At 37.7% G+C, this 27,363-nt stretch overlaps 5 protein-coding genes across 7 annotated transcripts; 3 read left to right on the forward strand and 2 right to left on the reverse strand.

Moving 5' to 3' along the window:
- Positions 1 to 1,347: 1,347 nt before the first annotated feature.
- On the forward strand, positions 1,348 to 7,432 carry LOC132791669 (tribbles). The gene is given in 4 exon segments (XM_060800697.1): positions 1,348 to 2,152; positions 2,154 to 2,394; positions 2,396 to 2,844; positions 6,196 to 7,432. Coding segments are annotated over 4 exon segments (1,491 nt in total). The 5' UTR covers positions 1,348 to 2,003; the 3' UTR covers positions 6,848 to 7,432.
- A 1,802-nt stretch (positions 7,433 to 9,234) lies between these two features.
- On the forward strand, positions 9,235 to 11,834 carry LOC132791671 (F-box/WD repeat-containing protein 4). Its single transcript, XM_060800699.1, has 3 exons — positions 9,235 to 9,991; positions 10,046 to 10,624; positions 10,698 to 11,834. Exons 1-3 carry the CDS (start codon positions 9,804 to 9,806, stop codon positions 11,134 to 11,136), a joined length of 1,206 nt encoding a protein of 401 aa, XP_060656682.1. The 5' UTR covers positions 9,235 to 9,803; the 3' UTR covers positions 11,137 to 11,834.
- Positions 11,835 to 11,938: 104 nt separating this feature from the next.
- Positions 11,939 to 18,951, reverse strand: LOC132791668 (pantothenate kinase 3). 3 transcript variants are annotated; one of them, XM_060800696.1, is made up of 7 exons: positions 18,817 to 18,951; positions 14,725 to 14,903; positions 12,951 to 13,243; positions 12,769 to 12,894; positions 12,524 to 12,700; positions 12,322 to 12,457; positions 11,939 to 12,259 (listed from the first exon to the last, which is right to left on the reverse strand). In XM_060800696.1, exons 1-7 carry the CDS (start codon positions 18,854 to 18,856, stop codon positions 11,939 to 11,941), a joined length of 1,272 nt encoding a protein of 423 aa, XP_060656679.1. In that variant the 5' UTR covers positions 18,857 to 18,951. The 3 variants fall into 3 exon arrangements, with proteins under 3 accessions (XP_060656679.1, XP_060656677.1, XP_060656678.1); XM_060800694.1 differs by lacking the exon at positions 18,817 to 18,951 and adding an exon at positions 16,998 to 17,585; XM_060800695.1 differs by lacking the exon at positions 18,817 to 18,951 and adding an exon at positions 15,442 to 15,553.
- On the forward strand, positions 14,863 to 22,037 carry LOC132791670 (charged multivesicular body protein 7). Its single transcript, XM_060800698.1, has 5 exons — positions 14,863 to 14,958; positions 19,842 to 20,628; positions 20,694 to 20,910; positions 20,976 to 21,185; positions 21,249 to 22,037. The coding sequence occupies exons 2-5, from the start codon at positions 20,152 to 20,154 to the stop codon at positions 21,689 to 21,691; spliced, it is 1,347 nt and encodes a 448-aa protein (XP_060656681.1). The 5' UTR covers positions 14,863 to 14,958; positions 19,842 to 20,151; the 3' UTR covers positions 21,692 to 22,037.
- An 88-nt stretch (positions 22,038 to 22,125) lies between these two features.
- On the reverse strand, positions 22,126 to 27,331 carry LOC132791667 (rho-related BTB domain-containing protein 1). The gene is given in 15 exon segments (XM_060800693.1): positions 22,126 to 22,311; positions 22,369 to 22,558; positions 22,862 to 23,132; positions 23,196 to 23,438; positions 23,500 to 23,583; positions 23,647 to 23,733; positions 23,793 to 23,825; positions 23,827 to 23,907; positions 23,964 to 24,068; positions 24,070 to 24,223; positions 24,290 to 24,823; positions 24,932 to 25,129; positions 25,198 to 25,301; positions 25,385 to 25,624; positions 26,977 to 27,331. Coding segments are annotated over 14 exon segments (2,364 nt in total). The 5' UTR covers positions 25,574 to 25,624; positions 26,977 to 27,331; the 3' UTR covers positions 22,126 to 22,220.
- Positions 27,332 to 27,363: the final 32 nt, after the last annotated feature.

Consider the following 27,363-nt stretch of genomic DNA (forward strand, 5'->3'; position numbering starts at 1 on the left):
GCTTTTCGAATGTACTTGGAAATCACCTTGCAACAGCTGCAACATCCTACAATGAATGTGTACAGCCATCCCTCACAATTTAGGGGATGATGCAGACGCAAGCAGAGTTTGGGAAATGGAAATCTACCTGTAGTTGTAGTTGTTGTCGATGTCTTTACCTGCACACACATACACGCACATGCACGCATACGCACACAAACACTAAGTCAGTAATGCAATGTACATGTGCATGTCGCTGATCTGCTTGTGCGCTGGCATAATTCCCTCTGCGTAGGCCAATGATCTTTATTTTGTGAGTCGCAGCTGCTCAACGAAATCATAAACTACGCTGCGCATATCGAATAATTATTTCAGGCATACTTTACTTTCGCATATTGTATGTATGTATGTATGTATTGTCTGGATGATGTTGAATGTACAGTATGCTCAAATTAATATTTACGATTGTACTGATGAAAACTCAGAGTGATGTATTGATATCGTTGACCATTAACATTGTATATCGATAAGTTCACTTTCGAGAGCTGGCACCAATAATACATCATGCAAAAATATCTTTTTTGATGTAGAAAGTGGAACATGACATGAAAATCAGAGTCAGCGTCGTGTGCACATACTACAGCAACAAGAAAAACTACAGCGCATTTAATGCGTGTTGATCGTTGCGCTGATACAGTAAGCGTCTTTTGGTATTTAGTGCTAGAATACAGCAACGCATAAACACTCACACTATCTCATACATACATTCATATGACATCTAGGGGTTGTTGCTTGTAAGCATTGTAAAGCAAAAACGACGCTAGCATATGGCATTCAAAATAAACGTTTCATTCTCAAATCAAAAATTTCCGTATACGTTTAACAATAAAACGTAAACGAAGACTGCCAGCAAGCGTGTTGTGTATGAAATGGCGAGTATTTCAATGCTCTACGCAATTGTTTTCGAAAATAACGTCGCACAAGCCCTCACTTTCTCACGCATACCAATGCAAGTCTTGATAGCGTAGCCCTGGCAGTGTTTCACTTTCAGACGTTCCATTCACGCTTCGCTCCGAGAGGTTGCCTTTTGATCTACTGCTTTGTGCTGTATTTCGTATGTTGAGTTAATAGTAAGAGAGAAGAGTGACGTCACGACGTCTGAGGGCGTGAATAAATAGTATGTAAAATGTTTACTAAATTTAATTCTAGTAAATATGTGGGCTTGAATGCATTTGTTATCTATTTAGGAATAAGTATATATAGTATATGCATAACACAGATTGTGAAATTTGACAATTAAATGAAATAATCAATTACTCATTTCTCACTCAAAAACTTCAATGAATCACAACTTCAAAATATATTTTTTCGTGCTCAGCATGCATTAAAATATGTACAGTACATTTCGGCGTTGTGATGTCAGCTGCTCACGTTTGCTACTCTCGCAAGTGGAACACGCTACCTGACATTCTTCGCCATGCCAAGCATACATAAACGAAACGAATATTGAAAATGGAACCATTACAATTTCGGAGAGCAAAGCAGACAGACGGGCGCGTTCGTTTCGTTTCGTGTTGTACGACGAGTGAGTGAATTTTTGTATCGTTCGATTTGTTTTAAAATCGACAAAAGCAGCAACAACTACTAACGCGAAAATAAATATATTCGTTTATTAAACAAAAATATTTCGCAATAAATCTGCTGCATTGCGTCAACCAAACCAAGTGAAATTAAAGTCAGCATAAAAATTGACAAATTAAATTTTGTTGTCTGCGCGGCGTCTCCTCGTTTTCTCGAACACAACAACTAAACAGAAACAGCAACAATCACAAATTCACGCATTTAAACACATACAAAGAGACAATCAAAATGCCAATCGTGAGCTAAAGTCAAACTGCAGTTAGTAAAAGCAACAACTGTGATAATTGTAAGCTGAAAAAGGCAAGGCGCAAGTGCATAAAAATAACATTTACCAGCAACCGCAACAATAAAAAAAAAAAAACAAATCAACAAACACCAGCAAAATGGATAACAGCAACAATGCGACGACTGCCGTGGAGGCCAACAAAATAGTCAACTATGCGATGCCGTTAGCTGCGAGCAGAATGCCAGCGTTTGCTGCAGCAACAGCTGCAACTGCAACTTCAACACCCTCATCCCCCCGCCATGCCGAACTCTGCGCTATCGACGCCAACGAAGGAATTCCCGAATGCACAAATGCTACGCACCATTCGCGAGAAGCTTTTACGCACTCCAGGCGGCGTCTCGGAGCTACAAGCTTTAAGCTTTGCCGAGCAGACGATCATCAACAGCAGCAGCAGCGGCAGCAACGTTAACGAGCAGCCCGTTAAGGTGATCAAGAACCGTTATCTGATCAGTGCCCAGCCTAGTCACATCTCAGCCGCAGCAGCGGCAAAAAACACCCGCCTCCTATCGCCATCTCATCGATCTGACGTCATCAAACCTGCAGTGCGTGGATGTCTTCACCGGCGAACAGTTTCTCTGCAAGATCATCAACGAACCGTTGGACAAAGTGCAACGCGCCTACTTCCAACTGCAGCAGGACGAACAGCTCTGCCGCAGCACCATCTATGGCCATACGCTGATCCGTGGTGTGCATGACCTTGTGCCACTCTCCAAGAATCGCACCTACATCATCATTGCCCCCGTTCTGCAGCAACAGCAGCAGCAGCATCGTGTCTATGAGAACCTCCACACGTATATTAGGCATGAGAAGCGACTGTGTGAATCGGAGGCACGTGCGATTTTTCATCAGATTTGCCAGACTGTGCAAGTGTGCCATCGCAATGGGATTATTCTGCGTGATCTAAAGCTAAAGCGCTTCTACTTTATCGACGAGGCGAGGTCAGTATACAAACCCACCCACTCATTATCGATAATTAATCGATAACCACCACACATAAATTTCAAATGTGCCATTACAATTGTGGCATATGTTCATATGCTCGCCTGCATACATATGCATCTGTGTAGTATGTATGTACATGTGCTGATGACTTTCGTAATCGATTGGTAGTGACCCTTCCCCTCACCCGCATCATATACTCACCACCAACAACGACAGACTAGAGGCTGTCTCACTCACACCTCGCACACATTTGCTCGTTGTACTGGTTGCATATCTTTATTTTGCAATTCGATAAAAACTCGTTATGAGCAACAGTTTGTTTTTTTTTCATTCGTTCGTTCGTTCGTTTCGTAGTGTTATTGGTGCCACAATTGTTGCTCTTGTTATTGGCCGACACTGTTGTTGTTGTTGGTGTTGTTATTGCTGTTGCTGTCTGTCGGCCAGTTGTGGGTAACATTGAACGTTTAAGAAGTGTTGCAATAAAAATAACCAATAGATCAACAGCAACTATAACAACAACAACAGCAGCAGCAAAAAATGGTATGATCTATGAATACAGTACAGCTCGAAAATTACTGTAAGACCTGATGAAGAAATAGCATCCATTTATAGAAGTAGTTCCACTACTATGATGTGCTCATAGAACAATTGTGTTCTTTTCGTCTCAAAAGCGTACGCGTTTCGTACTCAATATTTTCGTTAATACTGTACACACGAAACACTGATAATACAACAACAACAAAATGCGTACATACAAACATATACACACACGCACATATGTGTATGTATATCTGGAGCGTACAAAGTGCTCGCAGCGAGGTTCCTACTTTGTACTCATTTACCCGTTTCACTGTTTGCGGTTTAAGTATTAATATGTGAGAATGTGTGTGCGTGTGTGTGTATGGTGGTATGAGTACAGTGCACGTCGAAATGTTAGGCTCACCTTCAAACTTGTGCTCTGTGTGCCGCTTGCAAAATAATTCATTTTGTGTCATTATGCTCGCAATGAATGTTAGTGAATATGTACATAAATGTGAATGTAGTTATTTATATTTATAGTATAAAGTATTCTGAATCTAGACTCGTAGCAAAACGAAAAGCTTTCCTTTTCTGCTTTTCCTCATTCTCGTCGTACCTGTTGATTGCGAGAAAAACACTTGCAAATCGTTTTCTCTTACTTATTCGTTCTGTTCGTATGTTCACACACATTATATCGTATGTGTCTGTGTGAGTGTATAGTTCTTAGCAATGAAGCAATACTTGTTGAATGTTTTTGAACTTTTTGTATATTTTTTTTTGTTTGCCTTACGTTTCCATTGCCAATGCAATTAGCAAATTTATTGCATTGACGTTTTCCGCTTTACGTATTGCCCGTTTATTTTTATGCATTTATTTTTTGTTGTTTCTCATACTCTGTACACAAGTCTGAAGAGAGTTTATATGTATGTATGTATGTAAGTTTGTATGTAGTACAGTTGTGCAAGTGCGGAATATTAATGATCAGTTTGAGGAACTGTGTGGGCAATATTTTTAGTAGTTGACTATTATTATTACACATTATTTTTGACAAGTATATTTTTAACTTGAGGAGCTAATAATAATCATTGTAAATATATCCCCAGAATACGACTATATTTATATATGAGTCAGGCAAATTTGGAAATTATCATTAAAAACAGAAAAACAATTCCTTAGTAATTTGAGTTGAATGTACGTTGTTTGTTCGCTTATCGTTGAAATATGAAACATACGAGTACAAATTTGTTGTTTACTTCAATTTAAGATACAGTCTAAGTTCTTCGTTAAGTTGTCCATCACGATCATGATGTGAAGAAATCACACTCGAATAATCAAACCAGAATGATAAGTTATCGATATTCAAAAATATCTATCTGGGCAATAAAGACGGGAATTTAATATACACAACTAATACACACACATACAAAAACACAATTGAAGACATTCGACAGTAAGGTCAAATTGTGCTGTGGCCCTGACTCTGATCTTCTGTGTGTATATTTTCATGTGTTATTATATTGGCTACGCGTATACATATTTAAATAGCATTTAAATTAGCAGCACGTATTAGCTACCTTGTCTGCCCTCTTCTCTCTTTTCTGCTTGCCACTTCTCACCTCTCCACTTCGCCTCTCTAGCTAATTGAGTGTGTGAGTATCTTTTGGAAAATACACATTTTGTTAATTTCAAATCGTAGCAACAACAAACAGACGCGCATTATTTGTACAGAGAGTGCAAGAGAGAGGACTGATCACCAATCACATGCGCTGCGCTGCGCTCTTCAAATGAATGGACTGCGCAATGCTCGTCGCTCCCCTCTTCCAAAAACCCAACAAGGTCGCTTGTTGTAACAACGATCGCGCTGAGAGTCGTCGGTACACCACGCTGCTCTCTTCCTCTCTCTCTATCTCACTGATTGCTGGTGTGGTGTATTGTAATTTTGTCTGATGGCAAGAGGTGCGCTCAGTTTTTTTTGTGTTTTTTTTTGTTATTTCGTTGTTGTATTCGGTTTGGTTTGCTCATTTTTGCTCAGGGTCAGCTCGAGGTTTTTGAGTTCATACATACATACATATGCAAACATGCATACATATTTATGTATCTTTATTTGTTTGTTTCATGGCACAATCAAAAATATTTGGTTGGGTTTGGCGCTGTTGCTCCTCACTCCATTATCTTATAGATGTTTGGCAGTTGTGTGTTTCATTGTCTCTCCACGAGAAGATTTGAAACCGTAGGTGGAGTTGTTGCAACTCCAAACGTCACTTTGAGCTGAGAGCCTCTCTCTATCTCTTTCTCACTCACGAGCTTTTTTGCATGGAAATAATGTAGGCCAATGTCAACATGGTGTCACCGCTCTTGGGTGTTTGGGGTCGCCAGCTTTGTCAGAGATGGGCTACAAGTTGTATTGTTGTTGTTGCTGTTGTTATATCAATTACTTACGTTCGCCAGCTGGCAACACTGGCAACGCCAACGCAATGCCAATCGATTTGAGTTAAGTTGAGTGTGTGTCAGTGTTGTAATGCGCCAGCCAGTAAATGGCAACACCATCAAATTTCAAATCTTATGCAACTCTGAAACTTTGCAGCTTATTGAGATTGCATACAATAATGAATTTAAATGCGAGAGCTTTGACAATTTAGTATTTATTATTTAATTCAATTGATGTAGAACGATTTATTTTAAAAAATTTTAATTTTGAAATATATGATAAGTAGAATATGTCAAATGTATGTATATAAAGTTATTATCTAATAATGTAGTATAATTGCTTTATTACAATAAAGAGATTTACTTAAGAGGAAATTTCCTATTTATCTTACCGATTACAGAACGAAACTACAATATGAATCATTGGAAGGCTCTATGATACTCGATGGTGACGATGATACACTGAGCGACAAGATCGGCTGCCCGCTTTACACCGCACCCGAGTTACTCTGCCCCCAGCCAACGTACCAAGGCAAGCCAGCGGACATGTGGTCACTGGGTGTCATACTGTACACCATGCTAGTGGGACAGTATCCGTTCTATGAGAAGGCCAACTGCAATCTGATCACAGTAATCAGACATGGCAACGTTCAGATCCCCATGACATTGTCCAAGTCGGTGCGCTGGCTGATGCTCTCGTTGTTGCGCAAGAACTACACGGAACGCATGACAGCCAGCCACATTTTTCTAACGCCTTGGCTGAAGGAGCAGCGACCATTTCATTTGTATCTGCCGGTCAATGTGCAGATTGCCGACGATTGGGATGTGGATAATGATGAGGATGAGCTCGAATGCATGGAGCAGGATGGAGATGTGAGCGAAATGTGTGCCTTAAGCGGAGATAAGCATGAGCATGAATACGAGGATATTGGCGTCGAGCCTCTCGACTATACACACACCACCTTACAAATGGCCCAAAACAGCAACAGCAATAGCTCTGCCACACCTTTGACGACGGTAAACGATGATGACGCTGATGAGGACATGGGCTGACCATTAGTTGACATTGAGCCGCGGATAAAGCCACTTGAAACTCGCTTTCTCGTATACGCTGGCGCGTGAACTTGATCGATCGATCACTCGATCTCAAGCTTCGATGTTCGACCCTCGACCCTTTTTTTGGGGGGGCGTATACTCGTAGACTGATTAACAGCTGCGACGTTAGATAGCCGAGGCTAAGGCGGCCCCGGGCTCTCCACGTCATCCATCCTGGGGTGGTGACCAAAACACCCAACTCACTCGCACACGAAAAGACTTTGAAGCCTCGCTCACTTACAAGTATCATTTATATAGGAAAACAAAAAACACAAATCTAAACTAAAAACAAAAACTCACTGCCTTCCATGAGAGACGAATTGTAGTTCGTTCTTTATTATGTAGAACTCTCAAAACTTATTGTGTTGTCTAAACTGAGATGAGAGAGATGAGACACCGAATCCGAATCCTCGTAACTGCAACTTATTCTTCCTAAAAGCAACTTATGTACAATACATAAATTAATACTTTGCTGTAAATTGTTGAATTTATCAATCTATATATCAAGTAGAAAGCATTATTTTCAATGTTTCAAAATGGCAACGAATGCAAATTGTTATTTATTATTTAATATATATATTTTTTTTGAAGTTTTGCATATAGATATGAAAAAATGGCATACAAAGTGAAAAAATTATGAAACGAATAAAACATCAAACTTTGATCTCACTTTTCAAAAATAAATTGCGTGCTATTTTCTTCCATTAACTTTGAGAATTACATTGACTGATTTTATAGATCCATCATACAGACTCTCTCAATCTACAGATACATGTAGATTGACGTCATCATCATATGATGTGCGTTTAGGGCCAAATCATGCTGATGTCATATGGACTCATTGCACCTGCATTACCTTACCCCATTGTGGTGCTATAAAAGTAATAATGTTTATATGTACACGTAGTACCTGGGAAAAAATGTTGAATACCTTACACGAGGGAAAATTTAATCTTTTGATAAGGGGCTTATCAGTGACAGCCAGAATGAGATGGCAATTTCAATGTCAACGTGTATACCCTCTTAAATCGTTGAAAATTAAGGGTATCGTACCCGTATGTGAAGGTTGCCGTAAAAAAACGATCGCTTCAAGGTTATAGAATCGAAAAAACTGCACATACATATGTATACGTATTTAAAACTTTCGATTATTTAAAATTTACATTTGTAAATTATTCAAAAAGCCTTCTCCATTCGTATTAATGAGCGACATCTGGAAATTTTAAAATTATTCTTCAATATTTTCAATATTTGTATTAATGATGAAAACTAGTTCAAGACTTTTTCACCTTTTCTAGAGTAATTTTTAGTCGAATTATATTTTCATTTTAAGATCTTTTGTTACGTTGATGAAGAAAAAAGTATTTATTTTAAAGTGACCTTTGAAAAATCGAAATTAAATATAATATACGAAAACCAATTTATCTATCTTACTAGAAACAAAAAAATAATCACCATAACGTAAGTCAAAGTCCTACACAACATTTAATGAACCTCCAAAACTAAATTGAAATTGCTTATTGAAATCTTAAACCAGTTTAAAAGTCAGCCATATGCATGAACATACGACGTTAACGCCATTAAGTAATAATGCGAAATACAGCACATGAAAAACCTGAACAAAGAACAAAAGGTTTATATGCAATTGCGAAGGGGGTTGAGTTACATTAATATTGTTTCCATGAATAAATTTTCCACCCCAAAAATCGGTTTCATTTAGCTAGTAACTATTTTTTTTTAACACGACGCAATAGCCGACGACGAGTCGACGTGACAAATTCTACGTAGCCAGAGTTGTGTACTTTAGTCATCATATTATGAAATTGCTGAGAGAATTTCGTAAAAAACGTAAAGCCCAGCAGAGAATAACGTTTAGCACCAGTCGAATGTGAATGTGACTTCCGACTCTCTTAACTTGGCATGCAGGAACATTTTTCATTGGGTGTGGTTGAACTTCTAGAACATTTTTTGACTTCTTTGTTTCTTTTTGCCCGTTATTAATGAGTGTGACAAAATTTGAAACTATGATTGCCTTGCTTTTGAAGAGATAAATTAATGGGGCGATAATTTAATTTGAAGTCTTTTCTATTTACGCTTAATATTCCAGCGAAATCTAGAAAATGTAAACAACAACATGTTGACAACTGGCGATTTCCGATGGCAGCACGTGATATTAACAATATGAATATGTTTAATCTGTTGGTAAATAAATTTACGTGGTCTTGTTCTTATCTGACAATTTTTTACGCACGTAAGTATGTATGCATACAATAAATTCGTCTATAGCCTAATATGATAATGCAATCGGAAGCGAATATTTCAGCATATTGTCTATGCAGGTATTACATCAATGGCTTCTCAAACGTCTGACAGCAGGCGTTCTAGGAAAATTGTTGAGATAACCAAATGTGCTTTATTTTCGGTATTTGGCGCAACTATTTTCCCCCAAAAGTTCTGTGACTAATTAGAGAAAGACTGTGCTAAATAACTTCAAATGCAGAGAATGTTTCTTTTTTTTGGCTTCACATTGTGGCATTTAATTGATTTGATGAAATGTGTAAATAGGTTGATGAGAACTGCACGACATTTTCCGCTAAAGCTCAATGCACATGAAATAAAACGAATGTGCACTTATTGACGGTTGCAAAGCTTTACGATTTGAAATTTGTACTCTTCTTATCTTCATGGCATTTATCGGACTATCGTGTCATCGTTAGTTAAAATCGAATACAAGCTTTTTAGTCGATTACACGCATGGTGCTCGATAACAAACATAGTGCTCGATAATGATAATTGTTGGCAAGGAAGATGTGCTCATTTTTGTTGTCCAATCTAGTGTTCTTAATCAAAATGCCGCGAATTTGTTGGCAGCTTTCTAATTGGTAGCAGTGATTCAAATATACAAATAGTCGTTATGAAGCTTACGGATCTAAACGTTGACTGCTTGCTGGGAGTGTTTAAATACTGCTCCGAACGAGATCTAGTCAATTTGTACAAGGCTAACAACTATCTAGGCAGTGTCATCGAGCAGTATGTGTTCTATGCCATGACAATGGATTCGCTCTTGTGCGGCCACAGGAATCGGCCATGTGTAGAGAGGAGGTAAGAAGATGGTTTTATGTACACACGGTTTTCTTATACATCATCTCATTTCAGGAATCAATCACAAATGACTTACTTTGAACGACTGCAGGTGGCGAGAAATTGGCTGAGTGGCATTTACTTAGAACGACACTATTTCCATCATGCCCAAATGTTCCCCTCCAAACTCTGCGTTGACGCTGATGCTCTGTACATAACGCATGCCAATTACTTACGCAAATATCTGCGAACGGGCCCAGAGTCACTGCAGCGTCGCTACGCCGAGGAGATCAGCACCCCAACGATATCGGATATATCGGATTTTGTGATGAAACAGAACACAATATTCGCCGGACGAGTAAATGGCTCTTGTTTTGTGCGAGACGGCGATGGTATCACCGAGGAAACATTGCACCACGCCAAGGAATACCTCTTCTGTGTTGACTTTGTGGACGATGTTTATGCCAGCAGCACCGACACGTGTTGTAAGCTGTGGAAACGTTCGCAGGAGTTTGGCTTGTCACACTTTGATTTATTCATGAATCTGCAACGCTCATTCAAGTGCATGAAACTCAGTGACGATGGTCAGTGGCTCTTTGGTGGTCTTTACACAGATGCGGGCAGAAGAGCGTTACGTGGAATTCACACAGAAAGGTTTGTTTATCTTTATTAAAGATCTTATTACATTTAATTATAATTCTGTTTTAATTTTTTTTTTTTGTAACAGTGGCGAGGAGCAAGTTTTCAATTCAAACACCATCTCTATCTATGACCTCAAAATGAAAGACGATCAAGTTTTATTCACTGCCAACTTTGATACCACGTTTCGCATCTTTGATCGACGCATCGATCGAGACGTCTGCATTTGGGAAGATCCATTTGACTCATCGTTCTATTGCCTCGAGTATGATGGTCTCTATGCCGTGCTGTGCGGTGCCAAATACCACAGTCGTGTTAATTTATATGATATTCGTGTGCCGGGGAAATACATTCAATTGTACTTTCCAGGACGAACGCGTCAACATCATAGAAGTTCACCTGTATATAGTCTCGCATGTGACAGTCAATATATGTTCGTTGCCACTGATCACAATTTACGGGTTTTTGATTTTAGAACCAATTACGGTATTAAACGAGATTATAGCGATTGGCAACCATCAAATTGATTGTATAGCAAATTGTTTGTTTCTTTCCACAATAAAATCTGTGATTTGTTTGCCAAGCTGCGGTCTATTATGTATAATTATAGTCCGTTAAATATTAAAATTCCATATGTATGATAGTATATTTATTTATTTGAATTCAATCGAAGGGTTTTCGATAAACAAATTGCATTGAGCTGCTTAAGAGTAGAAATGGTTGACAAGGTAAAATCTTACATGAATAGACCACAAACTTATACTAAACAAAGAGGCCTTAAAAATCCACTGAAAACAAAATGTTTCACACGCCGAGTGTGAATGGTAAAAACTTAGATGTACTGTTGTTGTTGTTGTTAGTATTGTTATTTTCCATAGATTCTCTGATAATAGTATATATGTAGTTCGATAGAAGACAAATGAATATCGGACAATCACGCGGCCTTTTGGTTTATTCAAGTATTAGTAATACTTTCGTAATATTTTTAGTTGCAGAAAACAAAACTTATGTTTAGACCAGAATCCTCCAATAATAACAATTCAAATGTGTGCAGACATTTGGCATCAAGTTTGATTGCAAGTAAGTGCAGTGTATATATAGTAAGTAGTACATAAGAACAAGCCCTAATTTGTTGTTGTTTTGTTGCGTTTTAACAGGCACTTTATCGATTTGATGTGTGTTTTAATTTCATACATTTACAATTTGTGCATCCTCTACAAGTGTATTCTTAAGCAAAAATTTCAATTTAATTAATTTATTAGCGAGAAAATGCCACTATTGCATTTGTCGTCATTCCGTACACCGTTCTCCCTTACTTTAGGGGAACGACTATCTACTTGACGAGTTTGTGTTATCGTTTGGCTTATCCGTTGCATCTGAGGTTAGTGAGGGTGACGATGTGGACGGATCCCCACCGGCATCTGTGGTATGCGTTGGGTTTGTGCTTGGTGTATTTGAATGGTCGAGACCCTCGTTCAATGCGGCAGCCAATTCACCATTAAACTGCAGAAGGCAGCCCAGGGCACCAAAGTAACCTTCATGCTCCAGGAACAGACCCTTCATTGTGCCATTCGACCAGAATTCCATGGCGTAAGCCAAGAGTTTCATCGAAATGGGATTCACGCGCAGAAAGTTGCCCACAAAGACGACCTAGCAACCAAATAAATAAATTAGATTTACGAGATAATGAAAATAATGCTTTGCAGCCTTACCTTGTCGATCTTCTCGTTCAAAGCGCACATTCGTGCTATTGAGCCAATATTGTTGGTAATGGTGACAAGTGTGGCATTTGCTAAGTCTTCTCTGGACACCGACTGTCGCTTTTCGGTCATATGCATCTGCCCAAAGCTGTAGGAATAATGTAAATTTAATCAGTTGCGTGCTATAGAAATTGTGAAATTATTTATTGCTAACCTGGATGCTACCAAATCGCCAGTCAGACCGAAGCGATTATAATCGCCGCCATAAATGTCTCTGACAAGTTTGTCCACTTTTCGATTGTCACCCTTAGTGGCCAGCTGTATTGCTTCTTCGAATGTTGTGCAGCCGGTAAGTAGACAACATAATCCCAGGAATGTTCCGCCGCCCAAGCTGTATAGCAAAACAAATAATATTAATAACAATATCCTCATTAACAATGTAAAGTGTAAATCATTTACCTGGTGCCCGAAATGCGTTTGTAGTTGTCTGGTCCGTAGACGGCCAAAATGGAGACACCTGAGCCAACATTTACCAAAATAAAGGGAAACGGCTGTGAGAAGTTGAAGGCGCGTTTTTCGCTCTTCCTGCAAGGATATCTTAAAGTTAATACAAGAATCGCAACACAAATTGATTGACTTACAGAATTTCACGTGCGTTCTCGTAGTAATAACACTCGGTGCTGTTGTGCATATCGGCAAAGAGTATTCCTTTGATTAGCGTGTCCAGTTCATCGAACTTTGCCAGCTTCATGTTCACTTGATCGCGAAAATCCTTCTCGAATTTAAACGCCCCACCGCCCGTGGCACAGACGGTGGTCACCAGCTCGGCCATGCCCTTCTGCTTGGCCAGCGACAGAAAGTTGCCCATATCTGTGGTTTGGAAGCGTATGAAATGCAAAGATCCTCTTCGCTTGCGAATTACAACATTGTCCATCTTGAAAGAAAGAAATAAAGGTAGATTAAACACTTGCAATTTAGTAAACAATTCAGTAGGTTAAGAAGCTGTTGTAAAGTATTTGATACATCTAAAATACACATATGATCATCTTTGGTATATTTGATCACTTAACTTGAAATTATAATTTTCTCATTAAGGCGTTTCGAATTAAAAAAGATTATAATATATTATATTATATATCTTTAAGTAAGTTGACGTGTTATTACACAATTATTTAATGGGTAGCCAAAATAGCTGAATTTATGAAAAACCTGATGAATTGTAGTTCTTAGAAATTATAAAATAAAATTAGGATTACATTTTTCTCTTACCCCCTCAATACATTCTTGAAAAGTTTTTAAGCAGTTCAGAAAAAAATTTTATTTTATTTGGGCAAAACAAAATATATATATAATACAATTATATGTATATTCTCCATTCCAGTTCAAAATCTGCATTCAAAAGCATTTCCTTAGGTAAATTCAATACGTCGAACTAATTTAAAATTAAAATTGGCAATTGTCAACAAAACTGCGTTCTCAATGTGGAACTTTTTTGCTGTTGCCAATCAACCAGACATATCTTCATTATACAAGCAGTCGTAACCAAATTGTGAACTAAGTCCAAGTTTAGAGGAATTCTTGACCACGAGCAGTCGTGCTGCCGATGTGTAATAAGTGACGTGCTGAGACACGGACTTTTTATATGCCAATAACCATTTAACATTCGAAACAAAAATCGCACTTCAGGAAGTCAAAAGTCAATGAATGCTCTATGTAAACCTGTCGAGAACATCGACGTGCATGTGGTTCCAAGTTCCTAACAGTGCTGACGACTTGGCTTGTTTTATAGCTAGTACTAGCTATATTATTTGGTTGTAGATCAATCAGTTCATTGAACTCGTAACTACTTAACTTCAATCTGATTAAATTCACTTAGTCACAAGTGGTAAACTAAATACATATGCTTGCATGTATTTGTGATTCAGGGAAATATACCAACTTCCATTTATATTGATAAGTCGGGAAATTTTTCATTGCTACCATGATTATCTTCTTATAGATAAGACAATAAAATTGTGTGTTTGTTTATACATATAAATCAGTTATTGGGAAATTTTTGGCAAACTATCAAGGGAAAACTTTTCAATCTGATATTAAATCTTAATTCTCAATGAAGTGTTTCAATAATTTCGTAATCTAGAATTACAAAACTAGTCGAATATAATATGAGTTGCAAATGCGAAGTAACCCCTAGGTAGCTGACGTCAATGACATCAAAACTTACAAATGAATGCAAAATTAGCGCATGAATCAGTTGACCTCATCTCTCTGATCATGTCTACAGGTACTGATAACGTTTCAGAGAGGGAGATTGAGAAAATGAACATCAGGTAATGCTTTGGAAATCCAATCAAAAAGTCTATACTTCAGAACGATTGTACTGACAGATAATTTCATTTCAAAGAATTAACTTACCTGCAAGTGGGTATCGCGATGACCAGTTTTGCCATAGGCCGAATTTTTGGTCAAATATCGCCGGATATTGCGTAAGATTCCCGCCTCGCGATCCTGCTCATCAGGCGTTATATCCTTCGGCTCGAAGTACACCAATTTTGTGAGTGTTCCTCCAATGTCCATGCCAAACCATGGCATCGCTGTAATAAAAGGAAGCACATAAATTTCGTATTCTTGCTTGCCGTTAAATAATGGGTATGTACAATAACAAGATGGTTTAAACACACATACATATTAAACATTTATGGCAAAAGAAGCTTTTTAATTTGATAGTCATAATACATTTAATTGGCACACATATTGGCACATGTTTAGAGGATCGCATTTTATATTACATTCTGAATTGAGCAAGGTATATTTTTATTACTAGTTTTTAGGAGAGTCTTTGAAAATAATGTTTTCTGAAAATGATAATATCAATTCACAACAATAGTTAAACGTTAAAAAATAACAATTTAATACAATACAAATGAACACAAAAAAAAAGGAAATTAGCATTTACCAAATCTAATCATTGAAATATTTAATATAGAACAAAATCTTAGTAAATAATTTTACTACTGGAATTATTTCCACCTATTTTAAAATATGTAATTATATTATTCAACTGGAAAATTCAAATTTATGTGCTTGGATATAACATTTGGACTAAGAAACTTGGACTGATCACACACGTACCGCTTTGAATGATGAGATCAAAGATCGTTGTAAAATGCAATTCAGTCATTGTTGAAAGTTAATTTGTATTACGTATTGTATATGCACTTTTTTCTTCACGGTTATAAAATGTTTATAGAGAGAGTGAAATCATTTTGGCTAACTTCAAACACAAGAAATTATATATGTATGTAAGTAGTACTGGCGGACAACGAGACCGATATTATTAAAACAACGTTTAGATGAGCCTTTGCAGACTGAGCGAATCAGACTGAAACATGTGCGATACTGCAGGGCAACTTTAAGAGAGCGAGCGATATCGATGCGTGTTCGCTTATCTACCCCCTGCATTCGTTAGTTATCGCCAGTTAAAAGTTTTCAACTTGACCGCTGGCCTCTGAATTGCTTACACTAAGTCCCCAAACTATCCAATGATGTTATCTAATCACAATACATATGTCAATGGGTACCAAAATACACGCGTATTCATCCATATATTTGTATTGGGTTAGCTTTGACAGCAAATTTGGTTGGTTTCACCATGATACAATAATACAAGGTAGTCTCGTCGGAAAAGCTGTCCGCTATCTATACCATACATAAGTGCGAGTGAAACGACTGCGCCTAGTGAGTGCGAAAGAATCGACAGTAGAGCTTTGTGATTAACCCTAAAATGGTGCATAGGGTTTAATTGTTCCACTATATTAAAAAGAGTTTAAATATTTTTTATTATTTAATTTTTAATAGTTTGGAATTGGATAGTAATCGTTGTTTTTATTTTTGATTACTAATTATTTAGTTCAGGTTCTTAATTCTATCATAAAGTTCATATTTATATATAATATAATTGCAATCTGACATTTTTGTCTTGTACAAGGGTTAATATTTAGGGAAAAAATCGTCCGCATACAACCTTTCCCTTCAACAAGCACGAGCGCACTGACGATAGCGGACAGAAACCGAACGAAAAAGCACACGACGAGACTACCTTGTATTATTGTATCATGGGTTTCACTATCAAATAACTCATATCAAAAAGAGAGAGAGGAAAAAAACATTTGCAGAAATTCCCTTGTAAAACACAATACATGTGTACTTCTTAATCTGGTGTCTGGTCTGTATCAGCTGATTATGGAGAGGACATCAAGAGCACGCCGCCTGATATGCGCTTCAAAAGAGCAAGAGAGCGACAGTGATTAAACTTTTGTTGCGTTTATGTTTCTCTTTTAACTTTGAGTTCATGCTAAGAGCAAATAAAGTTGCCACCTTGCTAACAATAAAGGCAGTACAATAATAGTATAGAACTTAATATTCGTTATTTTCTGTGTACATTATTTTTCAAGTCTTTTTTTGTTTTAATAATTTCATTTGAAATGTATTTTGGCTTTATGTTGATGGCTACAAAGTACACATACAACTGTAATCAAGTTTGTTTCCAAACGAATGGAAAGATTCTTATCAATTTGAGCTTTGGTGTGGATCAGATGCTGATTATGTTGTTGCATTTATTGTATTTTTTGTTTTTCGACTTTGGATGTCATGCTTCAGACTTCTGATTTCTTTTGACAACTACTTACACATCAAATCATCAATGTTGGGAATGCGATCAGGATTGAGATTGAGTTGATTGCATGATTCATTTGACAATTTCTCATGCAAAATGTCATTATTGATATCATCATAATTGTTGTTGTCGTTGTTGATGTTATTGTTGTGTGAGGTGGTGTTGACCGATTTGGCTTTGTGACCGACTCCAATGGCAGCACGCCATGAAGAGCGCCATGAATTTCTTTTAGTTGTGATCATTGGAGAAGTCGGTGAATTGACCGTCGGAGCTAACGAGGCGTGTGTTGTTGATGTTGATTTCTTCTCGTTATGCAATTTGAATATTTTCAAGTTGAACGAATATTTCGAGTCTCGCGCAGGCACTTTCATTTTAAATGCGTTGTATCTGTCCCACTGTCGATCGTTTGTGTGTAATTTACAATTTAACAACAGTTACTTTAGCGTTTTTTCACACACTAAGCATATCACTGATTCTCAAACACCTGAGCAGCACCTTTACATATATAATGTGTGCAAAGGTATTTATTTACATTGCACTACTTGTGAGCACCGTAAATAATCCCGGACAGAAAAGATCAGCTTTAGCTTTTGAGTTGTTTTGAAAAGAGACGCGCGTCGTCGTTTGACCGACCGCTCGAAGGCGTGAAACGTGTTTGAATGAAATTTCATTGTCAGTTCGTTAAAAACGACGCTGCCGTCGCCGTCGATACGATAGGCAACAACGCCGTCGTCAGCGACAGAAGCAAATAGCAAAGGCAACGACAGCGCGGCAACAGCCGAGTTGGCGTCGACGTCACAATCGCGCTCATGATACAATTATACAAGGTAGTCTCGTCGGAAAAAGCTTTCGTCAGTACGCATTCGTATTTTGACGCAAGAGGTTGTCTGCGGACGAAATTTTTAGCGCAATTAACCCTTATGCAAAATGACTTTTTTCCATGTATGCCGTAGACACGGATATAATTAAAACATTTAGAGAATTAGAGAATTCTAATATATATTATTAATATTGTTCATAAACAATTTACATTTTAAAAATATATCAAGGAGACATTAATATCAACTTCAAAATATGTAAATATTAATATCATCGTCTAAGGGTTAATGCGCATTTCATTGTCGTCTCGCTCACACTGCTGTGCTGAGACTCTTTCACTCGCACTCATTGTTTTGTTTAAAGTCGGACAGCTTTTTCCGACGAGACTACCTTGTATAATTGTATCATGATCGCGCTTGTAGCGCTTGCACAAATCCAAAAACAAAAGCAGTGTGTTTGTATGTGTGTATATATTAGCTTTTTACATACATAGATAAGTGTATTAATGAGGAGACATCGGCGTCAAGCAAAAGCCGAACTTAAACATTACGAAAGCCCATTTCAAACAAAGCAAAAGCTACAACCAAAAGTAAAACTGAACTTTACTACGACAGCAACAACAACTCCAACAATACCAATACCCTTGACATGAGCTTGAGATATCTACGCGACTGTCTTCGTCTGAGTTTTAAAGCAAAGATCCGTTTAGTTACCAAATAACGTCTCAACTCTAATGTACTATTTACTCTCGCCCTACACGCATGTGCTGAGTGCTTAAATACTAATACAAATGCACACCATAAATATATGTATGCACGTTTATATGTAATTGTAAAAGAAATTTCTACAGAGCGCGAATAGACGAAACAAAAGAAATGGCAATCAACAAAAATATCAAAATAAGCTTTTGTGAGCTTCAGTGTTACAAAAAAATCGGGCAAAGCTTAGATTATCTGCCAAAAAAATAATGGTGTACCTTTAAAATTAGCTTGATTAAAATTCATGTAACTTACCTCTACCCAGCTTGGTGCAAAATATAATATCGTCACACATAATGACACACACAACAGCTGTAGTTGACGCTTATCAATGCACTCACAGCGAAAAATAATTAAAACACCGGTAATGAAGCGGTCGTTATTTCGCACAGTATCCTAACAAGATAAGCGCACCACCAGCAACGTGAGTCAGCTAACACAGCACTTGCTTGCAGTTGTTGTCGCTGATAATATATACTGCTGATTATGGAAATATGGAATTTGGCCGAACTCCAATCAATTGCGTTGGCGCAGCCTCTTCTCACACATCAGCGATGTTTATTAACAGAGAGAGAGATGGTTTCTATTTCATCGGGCGCATCAAACGGTGAAAACACAAATAAACACAGGCAAGTTTGCTCCCTTTGTTTTGTTTACAATTCGTTTTCTTTTCTTATGTTGCCGCGAAAATTCTTAACACTGCAATGCTCAGTTGGCATAACCAGAACCGGATCAAATTATTTTAATACTTATTTGCTGAACTTCGCACTTTGCAATTCAAACTCGACAACAATTAAGAAAAATAGCTAAATCTAGTGGCCTTGCACGTTTTCTGCTTCTTTACATTAAATCAGAACAGCTGAGCTGCAGCAATACAACAACAAATCATTAACATTTTGCTGAAATGTTATTAACATGAATACTTGATTTATGGTTTACAAAAGTTGCAACTATTGTTCAACCGAGTTGATGGAGTTGACTGAGTAAGATTGGGTTTTGAAAACATAATTCCTTATTTCATACTTATCATATCCCAAAGAAATGAACATTGCCGCTTATTTTTGAATTTAACATCTGCTAAATGCCTCTTTAAGGAACGATAAAAAGTTGCAGGTCGCATTTTATCGAATTTTTGATAAGGATCAGTTGCAGGAGACACGTATGTTTATTTTCCTATTTTATTATAAATAAATAGACAGTTGTGAACGACCAATCTGGAAAATATAATTCTTTATTTTTTGACTTCCTTTACTAATTATTATTGTTCTTTGAAACCATAGATAAAAATGCAGCTGAAAACAATATAAAAGTGAACACTCAAATTTAACATGATTAATCGATGAATGTGCGCAATTCCGATAAATTCGTTTGGTCACATTTGCGAAATAAATAAATAAGCAAAATCAAGTGAAAACAAAACGCTAAACAAATATTTTTAATTATGTCGTGAATTATTTAAATAAATTTGATTGTAATTATTCCTATTATAATATTGGATGTCCGCCAGCACTGCGACACTAAAGAAAAACACATCTCGTTTCATACTATTTAAATTGCGCATTTTCTACTGGTTTTTGGAAAACTGAAACTATGCAAACAAGTGATAAAGAAATGGAGAAAAATAATAATCCTAGAAAATTCGAGTTCCCACCTGTTTGGGAGGAGAACGGCAAAATGAAGGAGTTACTCGCAGCTTTTCATTCGCGTCATATAAGTCCCGGCAACTACGATGCAAAGATGATATTTTGGACTGATCTAATAAAAAGACACTGCCAACATTACGCCAAAGCAAATTTCAGTTTGCATGAACTGCAATTGCAATTCATGCGAGGAGAGCAAATCCCAGCCTGCCTCGACACGGTCATAGCCGACATGGCACAGCGAAAACAAATTCGACTTCGGTCTGAATACGAGTACGATCCAGTAAATTCGTGGAGCGGCTGGCTGGTGAATAGTTTTGTGAAACGTCCACTATCGCAAAGTTGGCTAAAACTAAAGCATAGCATTGTTGCCGAGGATATGGGAGCTCGATCCCTCGTAGAATGGATCCATGTCGATGTGATTCAGGTACACTATATGATTGACAACTTATTCGATGTACATATAATTAATTGTATTGTTCATTCTTATAGCATATTTGCAGTGAACTGGAGACGAAAGTATTGCAGAAGAATCGTGGAAAATTGCTTCATTTCGAGGGCTTCAAGTCCATTTGTAAGAATAGTGGAATGGACATTCACGAGATTTGTTTGCCATTGTGTTTAATAACGCTGCAGGCTCGTAGACTTATTGCCATAGAATTCAAGATTGAGAGACAAACGAAAAGTATACATCTCATCAAGATACCAGGCAAGTATTGTCTAAAATACCATCGGCAAGCATTTAACTAATCTCACGTAATTGATCTATTTTAGCTAACGATCATGACAGTCCAATTATCAGTGAGACAGATCATGCAATGCATAATCTGGATATGACGCGTGTTGGATTACTGAAACAGCTGGAGGAGCTAGAAGAGGAGATTAAAGTGAATGACACCAAAGCACGCCAATATGTAAAGGAAAACAAAAGACAATTGGCTAAGACATACCTTAGAAAAAGACGTCTGCTGGAAAAGAATCATGGTCTGTAGTTATTGAAATCTTTTTACTTTTATTCGATTAATCTATCTATGTTTCTATACTTAGAGCGTCGCAGCATTGCTCTGCATAACATTGAAACACTACTCTCCAATGTGGATGAGGCACAAAACACTGGTGTTGTGCTTGATGCTTACAAGATTGGTTCCAAGACTTTGCAAAATGTTCTTAATGAATCTGGTCTTAAATACGATAATGTAGATGAGGTGTTGGCCGATGTGCGTGACACAATAGATCAGCATAGAGAGATGCAAGATGTCTTGTCCAATAGCAACGCAGACGGGGCCTTTGTGGATGAGGATGATCTAGAGAAGGAACTGAAGGAACTATTGGGCGAAAAAGAAGCTGTGCTTCCTAATATATCTTTTAGTAATAACAATAAGCCTGAGATAGTAATTGATGATGCAGAGTTGCTTGCCATGTTGGATAATTTGGAGGTAGCAGATGAAACAATTTCGCATGCTAGTTTTAGGACAAAAGAGTCAGCATAGAGTTTGTTAAAAGATATATTTATATTTTTGTGAGATTATGGTTGAATTAAAAATCTTGTAATATTTATACCAAAACAATGTTTGGTTTTGTGTTTACGTTTACGGTTTGGTTTTCATATTTATAATTGCTTTATTCTATATCATTTTGTACAAAATGCATTCTTAGATTATAAATTGTTGCTTAAAAGCTATGGCTAGACAAATGTTTCCCTAAGTTGGAATTTAAAAATATACATACACAAGTATAAGTATAAGTATACACATGATTTAGGTTTATCATACAGTTCATTCAATATTTCTGCATTCGGCATTAAAAGTGCGCACTAATAAAACGAAATAAACGACATACGGCCCAAAAATATATACACACTAAGTATGTATATATGCATACGAGTATATTGCACTTTAGTTAGGCATAATTTGAAGCATATCAGAGAGAAGCAATTAATGAATCCATATATGTCCCTGGGCGGTGTTTTGAGTGTCAAAAGCAGAGTCGCCGCCACCATCCAATAGTCCACGGCGATTGTTATGTGTGTATTTGGAAAAGTATCAAAATACTTAGAATTGTACAGATGAAACAAATCAGCACGGGCAGAATCACAATAAATCGCAGTGATCTTCAACATAGAGATATATTAATGAATTAAATATCAAATTGATAACAAGTTACGCACCTTCCGTGCCCTAAGGCTGGGTGTCAGAGATTCAGATCGATGTCCGCCTCTAAGTCGATGTGGTTCATCGAGTTGGCTGAGCTATTAAATATTTGATTCTCGGCCGTTGTTCCGCCACTGCTGTCTCCATTGGTCGTGCTGGACGTGACGACTCCATTCCGCTTTGATTTACCTAGCAGCCAAGAAAACACTTTGTCCAAATATTGCACATTAATATTGTGATGATGATTTGGACAGTGTGTTGCATGAAGCCAAGGAAAACGAGGTAACGAGACTCAAAACAAATACAAACCCAGAAGCAGAACTTCTTCCTTTTTTTCTTATTTATTGGATCGTAGTATCTCAATGGAAAAAAACTCTAAGCAATTAGTAATATTGCAGAACATAACTTGGTTTTCTTCGGGTCATCTTGTGGCAGATTGATGTGATATCATGTTTATCTTTGTCTGTTGTATGTGTATGGCAGATGAGTGTTGATGATGATGACACTTACCTCCAGTGAAGCATAGACAGCCCTCATCGTCGCTGGGAAAATCGCGGCGTGAGCTCTTAAGCTTCAGCTCCTTATTCAATTCATTGATGCAACGTTGATAATAGTCGTAGTCTTTCAGATACCAAACTGGCGGCCAACGATGCTCCCGCAAATACTCCTGATTATCCTGATGCAGAGCCTTGAGGCCCTTGAGTGAAAACTTACAAATAACATTGTAATTAACGCACAGATACGACATACACCATTCAGCCAACTGATGAGCATTGTGCAACTGCAATATAAAAATCAAAAGTATTTTAATATTTTTTATTTTGGTTTTGGTTGATCGGCGCACCTTGACGGGCTCTAGCAGCTTGAGACAGTGATCCACCGTTTCATTGGTTTCGTTTTGTGAGATTATTGTGAGATCTTCGATAACGCGGCACTCAATTAGATTGATTAGGCGCGGTAGGCACAATCGGTTGGCCAATTCCAGCAAATTGAGGCATTTCACCGCTGAGATGGGCGGAATCTGATCTGTATACAGATAGCATAACAGCTTATGGAATGTATAGATGGTAACTCCAGGGAAAACAATCTGCAGTTAAAATCTTCAGTTAAAAGGATTTAAAATCTATGACACATTTTTAATCACATACCACATTAGAATGTGCCTCTCGAAAGTCACCCAAGAGCATGGCTCGCATAACGTCGCAGCGTCCAACCAAGACAGCTCGATGTGCCTTTAAGTAAAAATAGAATTTAACATATATTTGAAATAAAACTAGTTGAATATTGTGGCTCACCTTCATCAGACCATCATCCAGTTCAAAGGTAACATCGGTGAAGCAACCATCGCCGATGCAATGCCTCTCCATGCTCTCCTTTATGCGCTGTAAATGCAAATCTAATAAGTTAATCGAATTTTGTTTAGCCTGAAGTTTCAACTTACAAGACAAATGTGTGGATTTGGTTCATCACTTGGGACTGTCCATGATGCTTTGTGGCTTGGTAAGCAACATGGTTAATTGAGGCAGTTCTAAGAAATCGGCAGCTTCTCTTATTTCCTATAGATAATCATGATTTTAGAAAGTCTATTAAATATAAAATACTTTTGATTTACCTGAATATTGCTGCATTCTTTATCAATAGTGCCGGTGTAAATGAATCTTAGGCACTGATGAAGAGCCTGTGGTGAAATGAGTTTGTTGAGGGTGACGATTGTTTGGGATTGCACTGACTCCCCGTTGATTCTCCACTTGAACCAAGCGCAGACTTTGCAAAACTGGATGCTGCAGATCTTTATGTAAATCTCCCGACCGTTTTGACTCGACCAATGGCAAGGCTTGATAGCTGGAACGCCTCTTAAGATGCTCCCACATGCTAGTTGAAGAATAAGATTAAGAAATAATAATTTGACTAATTACACCAAATTAGTTTCTTAGTTACCGTTGTGTGCGTGTTTCATAGCGTATGAGATACTCAGTATCATCATTAAAATCAGCAATGGTCGCCTCTCCAAACGTTGAGCTGACCATGCTGGACTCGCTGCTGCTGCGTCCTCCCATATCGCTCAACTCCGTGGTCAGGATGCGTTGGAAAATGCTCGATGCAGCGGCAAGCATGAATCTATGCACAGCAAATTTTGTGCCGCCAGCGACAAGAATGAGATCGGCATATGCCTGTGACAGGAACATGTTGTATATGTCCTGTCGATAGTGGCCAACCATAACCGTAACCTCCGGTGGTGGCGGCTTCGGTGGCCGGAATGGTGCTTGTAGCAGTGGCTTCTGTACTTTCTTCAGGTTTGTCATCCAGAAGCGTTGTTGACGACGCGCTATTAGCGCCGATCGGATGGCATTCTCAAAGACCTCGTTGACGCCAAAATACGTAAAAACGCTAGTCTCATAGTAGCTTACGCCCAGCTCCTTGGCAACGGCGCGTGCCTCATCCGGCATGACCAAATCGCTCTTTAATGCAGCTCTGGGGAGTATAATAATAAAGAGTTTAAGAAAATGATTGGAGATGATGCATTTTGAGAATGTTAGGAAATTAAGTATGATTCTTTTTTAAAGAAGGCTTTACGCATACCTTACGAACGTTCCCTTTTCGCCAAAGTAGGACAAATAGTTCTCATCGCGGTACATGTAGCGCAGATCGTTCTTGCAACCAACGAGGACGACGGGCACATCTGGGCAGAAGCGACGTATCTCCGGATACCACATGACCTTGCAATTGCGCAACGAGATCGGACTTGCAATGGAAAAGCACAATAGCACTACATCGGATCTACATTTAAATAGGACAAATATAATTGATTTATTAATCTTTCAACAAATTGGAGCAGTTTTGTTTACCTGCCGTACGCAAAGCGGCGATCCTTGTCGTGATCACCAAATGTGTCCCACAATCTCAATGAGACATTAACCCCATCTACAACTTCCCACGATCGCTCGAGCACCTGTTATAAAGATACAACAAAAACAACATCTATGTGTAATCGAAGAACATTGTTACGAATGTCAGACAGTTATTGTCACTTGCGTCTTTGTAAATGCGATACTGATCGATCGCCCAGACGGTCGGCACATGTGTGGACAGCAGTTGTGATAGCGACACATGCTTGTTGCAGGCCCTGGCACAAATCAGACGAGTCTTTCCCACGGCAGTGTCTCCAACTAAGACGCACTTGACCAACTCCTGATGCGGCTGTTCGTTGTCCATCTTTGGCATTCACTTAAGCAATGGTTGGTTGATTGAACAAACTCTGCAAAAGGTGATACACTAATTGAATCATAATAATTGGAGGATTAATAAGCTAATTGTGTTTTCTTAATAAACATTTCCTTGTTTGCATATGATGTTTACATAGTACTCCACCGATTGTGATACGCAGTGGGTAATGACATCGAGTGCGAAAGCAAAAGAAACAATCATGATAAAGACAACCCCATTGCGTTGTTAAAATACAGCAAGAAGAGCTCTTTTAGAGCTCTAATTGAACTCAATTGAAACTGAAATAAAAATATCTTCAATCAAATTGCGAGCAGAAATCGCACTTATTATACCCTCTAGTTATTTTCGAATAATGGGTATTCCCCACAATTTGCAGCTACAAAAGAAATGCATATACCTAATATACATTTCAAATTACTATATAAAATAATTTTATGATAATTTATTAAAAACTCAGTAATACCAAAACATATATTATTATTTTGCAAAAAAACTAGGGTATTTAGGCTGCGACATATGAAAATGTAACAGTTTGTTGTTTGTTTCATTGCGTTCTTTGTGTTAAACGTGCCGTTTTGTTCCTTTGGTGTTTATTTTTGGACACACTCGAGACGTACAATAGCGCGGGCCCTTTTCATAATTATCCATACTTGTTTTTAGCTACCATTAAAATGCAAATGTATTATTAGCTTTTAAAGAGAGTTACTGATATACGTTTCATATCTTAAAATTGAGTTTTACTTTTCAGAAATATATATTCTATTTGTAAACTTCCAGCAAGTATTTATTATATACGCATATTAATACAGACGTTAATCTCAATCGACATCTCTTTGTTTACTTATTAAACCTCCCCTCAAATATTTGCTAACGTAATCGCTTTCAATTAATCAATTGGCAGTAATATTAATGAGTTCCTTTGAAGGAAGGAACGACGACCGGCACCTAAGATGCCCTAATACCAAAAGCGTATTGATTTTCTCATTCCATTGTCAAGTGGTGTCGCCTCCAGGCCTCCGACTACTCGAGAGACTCAGACTCAGGTCGAAGCGACCGCGTCAGCGAAATTTTCAAATGAGAATGGCACCGAATTTTCCTCATATGTACTACGTAAATACATATGAATATATTTAGCAAGAAAAAATGATACATATTTTAAACTGATGAATGCTATTTGCTTTTAAATCAATGTAAATATTTAAATAAATCAATGATGCGCGCTTACAATTTACACAATCTTTTTACATACAAAAATATAATACACACAACACACAAACAGAAATATTAAGTTCCGAAATTATTCAATTAGCATATATTTTAATTGACACCTTTAATATCTATATTTACACATAAAAGTATATTGCACGAATTAAGAATAAGAAAAATATTCATTTTTATACCTCGAGACAATTGCTTCTTTATTTGTGTTGTGTTGTTTCGCGTGCTCTGCTCTCCCAGTTCTTCTTTATTTGCGTGTTGCACTTATCACGCACACACGCTCACACTCACAGTAGCACAAGCAAAATTTACAATTGCAAGCCTTATTTGCACCAATATTCTTTAAAACAAATGCACAAACTCCCTAGTTTCACATTTCTGGACTCGGGGACGGTTTTTTAACCGAATATCTTGCATTTAATTCTTGCACAGCACAGCAAAGTGCACTTGCTAATGGTTTTTAATTGTTAAATAATAAAATGCAGTTACAACAACTGTTACAACAATCGTGCGCCGCCGTCGATAACCTTTTGCCGATAATTGCAGCTAGCCAGTGTTCTATAAGTCCA

The sequence above is a fragment of the Drosophila nasuta genome, chromosome 3 (assembly GCF_023558535.2).
Source record: "Drosophila nasuta strain 15112-1781.00 chromosome 3, ASM2355853v1, whole genome shotgun sequence".
Classification (NCBI taxonomy): domain Eukaryota; kingdom Metazoa; phylum Arthropoda; class Insecta; order Diptera; family Drosophilidae; genus Drosophila; species Drosophila nasuta.

Coding starts and splice junctions, on each gene's coding strand:
- LOC132791668 (XM_060800694.1), bottom strand. CDS start 17,355: ATGAAAGTGCCTGCGCGAGACTCGAAATATTCGTTCAACTTGAAAATA. Junction 13,244..14,724: donor ATCGCGATACCCACTTGCAG/GTAAGTTAATTC, acceptor CTTTCTTTCAAG/ATGGACAATGTTGTAATTCG. Junction 12,458..12,523: donor GGCGATTTGGTAGCATCCAG/GTTAGCAATAAA, acceptor TTATTCCTACAG/CTTTGGGCAGATGCATATGA.
- LOC132791670 (XM_060800698.1), top strand. CDS start 20,152: ATGCAAACAAGTGATAAAGAAATGGAGAAAAATAATAATCCTAGAAAA. Junction 20,629..20,693: donor TCCATGTCGATGTGATTCAG/GTACACTATATG, acceptor TCATTCTTATAG/CATATTTGCAGTGAACTGGA. Junction 21,186..21,248: donor TCTGCTGGAAAAGAATCATG/GTCTGTAGTTAT, acceptor TTCTATACTTAG/AGCGTCGCAGCATTGCTCTG.
- LOC132791671 (XM_060800699.1), top strand. CDS start 9,804: ATGAAGCTTACGGATCTAAACGTTGACTGCTTGCTGGGAGTGTTTAAA. Junction 9,992..10,045: donor CGGCCATGTGTAGAGAGGAG/GTAAGAAGATGG, acceptor ATCTCATTTCAG/GAATCAATCACAAATGACTT. Junction 10,625..10,697: donor CGTGGAATTCACACAGAAAG/GTTTGTTTATCT, acceptor TTTTTGTAACAG/TGGCGAGGAGCAAGTTTTCA.